The sequence below is a fragment of the Nematolebias whitei genome, chromosome 14, assembly GCF_014905685.2.
Source record: "Nematolebias whitei isolate Nwh7 chromosome 14, NemWhi1, whole genome shotgun sequence".
NCBI lineage: Eukaryota > Metazoa > Chordata > Actinopteri > Cyprinodontiformes > Rivulidae > Nematolebias > Nematolebias whitei.
The window spans coordinates 4,402,934-4,408,127 of record NC_056511.1 but is presented as its reverse complement, the minus strand read 5'-3'; the positions used below and the strand labels follow the sequence as shown (position 1 = coordinate 4,408,127).

At 41.4% G+C, this 5,194-nt stretch overlaps 1 protein-coding gene across 1 annotated transcript; it reads right to left on the bottom strand.

Moving 5' to 3' along the window:
- Nucleotides 1-770: 770 nt before the first annotated feature.
- On the bottom strand, nt 771-3,816 carry LOC119420782 (CAP-Gly domain-containing linker protein 2; the record flags this gene model as incomplete). The annotated part of the gene is given in 4 exon segments (XM_037688208.1): nt 771-857; nt 1,846-1,906; nt 3,419-3,522; nt 3,619-3,816. Coding segments are annotated over 4 exon segments (450 nt in total), but the record flags the coding sequence as incomplete, so codon positions are not given.
- Between the last annotated feature and the right edge of the window lie 1,378 nt (nt 3,817-5,194).

Here is a 5,194-nt window from a genome sequence, read left to right as displayed (position 1 = left end):
ATATAGACAGACAGACAGAGATAGATGGATAGAGATAGATAGATATAAATAGATATATAGACATAGATAGATATAGATTGATAGATATAGACAGACAGAGGTGGTGTGGAGTGGTGAAGGCTGCAGAGATCTGTTGGAGTCAGCCTCCCCACCATCACAGACATCTACACCTGCAGAACTACTGGACTGAGGAACAGCTTCTACCCTGAAGCTGGTAAGGCTCATAAATCCCTAACCAGGAAAATCATTGTAAAAAAAAAAAATCACTGTAACGACACTTTAATTTGTGATATGTGACTTATCTGTGCTGCTGATTATCCACGCTGCTGATCTCTTGTCTTTAAGCCGCTGTATTCATTCCCATCTGCTCACAACAGACTCATGTTCAGGCTGCTGTTTAATACACCGTATTAGATTACATTATTTATTTATTTATTTAGCGTACTGTATACTTTAGATCCTTGTATAGTTTCTTTTTTTTATACTTTATATTTTTGCTATTTTTGGATGTAACTGTGCACACAATTTAGCTCCACCTCATGTACCACATGATGCGAATGACAATAAAGAACCTTGAATCTTGATGTATATATATTTACATTACAGCTGTGTAAGAGTTTCTACTGTTTAAATTCCTGCTCGTACCGTGACGTATTTTGCACATCGTTGGATTTATTTAAAATCCTCAGCACAAAAGAGCAGATCACGTTAACTCGAGCAGCTCGCTCCTAAAGCGGGCCGGGTCAAAACCACACGGGACACAGCAGTTTCTACTCGACGCCTCTTTCTCTGGACTCGTTGAGGGGCAGACTCTGCTGGAGCTGATGAACGTGGCCATGTTCCAGTTTGCTTCGAGTCTACAGGAAGGAGCTCGCAGAGATCAGAGGACAGGTCCAGTTTAAAGAAGAGGAGCTGCTCGGAGATGAAGGAACGTACGTTTACGAAACTCGTGGAGAGTTCTCGTTCACCGATTTATGAGAACACGTCAGTCTGAGCTGTGAGCGTCTGTCACTTCACTCACACGGTTTTAAAACTTCAACCCAAACCTTCACTCACATGCATTATTCAAACACGTCAACGCTGTATTAAATACCTTCTTTCTGTTCCGTATTTCGCTCCAAACTTATCAGGATACAAATATCTTCCATCTGTAAGGAGTTTGACTCGGTGACGTGGATGAAGTTATGACATTTTCACCAGTTTCTTGTACAAATATCAAACAAATAGGAACAATTTCTGCGACATGGAGCTCAACCGGTGTCTAAAATATAAAAAACACAACTTTAACCATTTTTACACATTTTATATACCACAAGTGGTTTTTTTTTTTAAAGCTACTTTTATTATTTGACCCTCCTGTGAATAAAAAGAGTCCACATCTGATGAGCAGACGCACTCCTTCTTCTTGTTTCAGGAACATCTAGTAAACTTCACAGCCACCAGCTGCTTTAGCCTCTTTCACAATAAAAAAAAAAGCTTTTAGACTTTTGGAGAAACTAACATTTTATTTGTCGTCAGGCAGAAAAGGCAGAATGTTGACAAGTTTCTCTTTGAGCTGCTGCAAAGCTCTACTCAGAGCTCATCTAATCACTTTGTTAGTTAACTTTATCTTTTTATTTCCACGTTTTTGTGTAAACGGCTCAGGAGGATCAGCTGTTCGTCCGCATCATCCTTCATACGCTCAAAACTGAATAATCTGATGCCAATTAAACTTTTAACGCCACTAAATATTTATTTATATCTGTATCTGGTCTGCATAGCCCACCTCCTTCCTTTTGTTTTGATTCCATCTTAAAGAAAATAAATAAAAATAAAGTTAAAGCATGTATAAAACCCAATAAATACCTCCAGGTCTCCTTTGGTGATGGACTCCTCCTCCACTCTGAACTGGAGGTCCTCCACTTTCCTGTAAAAAAAAAAAAAAAGTATTTCATTTAACTGTGACTAAATTAATATTTCTGAATCCAGTAACGTCGATGTAAGCGTAGGGGTTATGAGCTGCTGTGTGAAGTTCAAGTCCAAGAATCTTTATTATCCCCGAGGAGCAATTTGTGTGTGCACACAACATCCGTACTAGACAAACATCAAGACAAATATAACAATAACAGAAATCATCACTGTTTGTTGAGAAGCCTGATCTCTACAGGGACGAGTTTTTCAGTCTGTTCGTTCCACATCTGGGCAGCAGATACCTGCGTCCAGATGGAAACAACCTGAACTCACCATGAAGTGGTGATCAGGATCTGCCAGAATCAGCCTGGCCTGTTAGAAATGTGTCGTTTCTCAGTTACCCAGTAAATCTGGCGAGGCTCAGATGTCCCAGCTTTCCACCACGCGCTCGTGTTTGATCCGTCTGCAGCATGCGATTCGTGCACATGCATTTGACGTGTCCGCAGAATATTCCTGCTTCTGCATTTTGAAAAGCATACATTTAAATCTTGTGGATCTCACTGTGCACATTCAAACCCTGTTGTACGCTTGTGTGACTATACTTGTGAAACTAATTTCTGTTTAAACACACCCACAAAGTTCTGACCAATAATACAGTTCTTGGCCCAGACCTCTGTGAGAACATAGTTCTGCCAGGTTGTGCACAGAACGGGCTCTCAAAAGAAACGCAAGAACAAAAAGTCTGAACTTTTCGTCACGAACCACATCAGCAGGAAAAAGGTTCAGCACTTCTGAACCGGCACCTTAACTTGGAAGCCTGCCATTGTGTATCTGTTCCTCTCAAACCCAGCCGGTCGAAGCAGATGGACGCTTGTCCCGAGCCTGGTTCTGCTAAAGGTTTCTTCCGCATGAGGGAGTTTTTTCTTTCCACTGTCGCCTTCATGCTCAAGATGAGAGTCTGCGATCAAGTTAAATTCAAAGCTGCTCCTCAGATAAATAACGTTAACTTGTAATTTTTATAAATGAATGTTTCTGTTCAGTGCCCTGAGACGACTTCTGTTGTGACTAGGCGCTATATAAATAAACTGAATTGAACTGAAATGAAAGATGGAGACTTCTCCCCAGCTTGGACTTAAAACCCAACATGGCTGCCGTGCGACGGCTGCAGTAACGAACAGTTTAAGAAATGTTTAGTGAACTCGACTGTTCAGTGAAATCTGCTGTAATCACATCGTAGCGCTGATATTAGCTGCTCAGTAACGAGTACATTTGATTAGTTCTCAGACCTAAAACTGGATCAAGCTGGACGTGATGTCATTCCTGGATCCAAATTCTAACTTGTAAGGCATAAAGAAAGCTAACCGTTATGCTAAGCTACGCTAATGCTTCTTCACTGAGAAAAGGAAATAACTCTGTTTTACCATAAACATCCTGAACTCTCCTGATAAAGTTTATTTTATCTGAATGGTTACGGATCAGAAAAGTCCTTTTGTTACACGAAGAGCGCACGGCGCTCGAGTGACTTCACCTCTTCTCCTCTTCGAGCTGATTGGCCAGTTCCAGTTTATCTTTCTGCGTGCTGGCCAGCAAGGCTTTGACCTGCTGCAGCGAGCTCTCGCTCTCAGCGACGTACTGCCAACAGAAAGAGAGCGCCGACAGTTCGGCTCGTTAAACCCAGACGCCGTGGAGGTTCGGCTGACGTTCTGGACACATCCGACCTTTCCGTACCTGCACGTGCTGCGCCTTGAGCGCGCTCAGCTCCTTCTCCACCTCGCAGATGTGGCTGGTTGCCTTGGCGACTTCGGCGCGCTCCAGGTCCCTCTCGGCCAGAAGCTGCTCGATGTGCTGCTGCTTCTCCTTCAGCGCCTCCTGGAGCGCGGTGGTGCCCGAGATCTTACGGGCGTAGCGGGATGACGTCTCCGTCAGCTTCAGAGCAGAGAGAATAATTAAAAACAGGCAGAGTTGGGACAGACGCAGAGCTGCATCAGCGCCTCTGATCAGCAATTCAGATGTTTTTTTAGCCCAAACACATAAAATATATTGTTTTAATGGCTTGTTGCATCTATGTGACTCACTGCAGACAGATTTTAGGACAACATTAATCTTTAGAGTACAGCTGTAAACAGAACTGACTGCTCCAAATTCAAATTTATCTAAGTGCAATACTTTGTTTGTCCACTAGGGAGCACTCTTGTAAAGGGATTCAGAGAAGACCCAACAGGATTTCTTCAGTTTGGAGCTTTCATTTCAGAAAAAAATACAAAAAAAAAACCATTTTAAAATTAAAAACACAAGTAAACCGAGACTAATCTTGCCTAAAAGAGGTTAATGAATATTTAAAAGTTGATGTTTTGGGACCTTTTTTCCTTGTTTTGATAAAATGAGAGAAAAAGAGGCTATTTTAAGAAAAAATAACTAAAAGTTAAGTCAAATAGTTGTTGAAACATTTCCAAATAAGTCCACAAATTAATGTTTTTGTTTGTCATGCATGTTGCTGCAAGGCCTAAAGGTAAATCTCAAGTACAAACTGTTTGTGCAGATCATAAAATCTCTTGTTCTCAGCACAAATGAAGGGTCTGGATGAAACATCCGTGTGCATCAGAATGATGCGAGCAGCGTCCAGATAATTCATTCTTTCAGTGCGTGAGGCGACGCTGCCAACAATTAGCGAAAGCAGAAGGGAGTGTGCTCCGTCTGAGCGCTGGCTTGTAACCAGAAACTAAAATCAATGTGAGATACCCCGACGTGCCATCCACTGCAGGTTCTGTTAGACAGAGTGGACTTGTCGTTGGGAGATTTGTTGTGCAGGAGTGAAGTGAGGGAGTCGGAACGCTGCACAGCAACATCTTTGCTGCAATTATGCACCAAATGCTGATTTGACTGCAAACTACTATTTTGTACTAAACTAATGAAAATATATTTTTGCTTTTTCTTTCCCTAAACTTTGTGTTTTAAGTACATTTGTGAAGTAATCTTGTAAAGATGTCGACTTAATTTAAAGATCATCTCATTGTTATTGCAAACAACTAGGTTAGGGGTCTGCAACCTGCGGCTCTGGGGCCACATGTGGCTCTTTAGTCCCTTCATCTGCAGATCTATGAAACTTTCACCTAAACTTACAGGAAATGTATTGTTCTGGTTTTTATACCCACAACAAAAAAGGCTAGTTTTGGCTGTTATTTTGTCACTTTTCTGCAAATGTTTTGTTTTATCACTTCAAAATGTGACACTTAATTCCTTCTCACATAAAAGGACACATGGGCTGCAGAGTTCAGGGTTTTCATTTAAAATAATAAACTAGAAG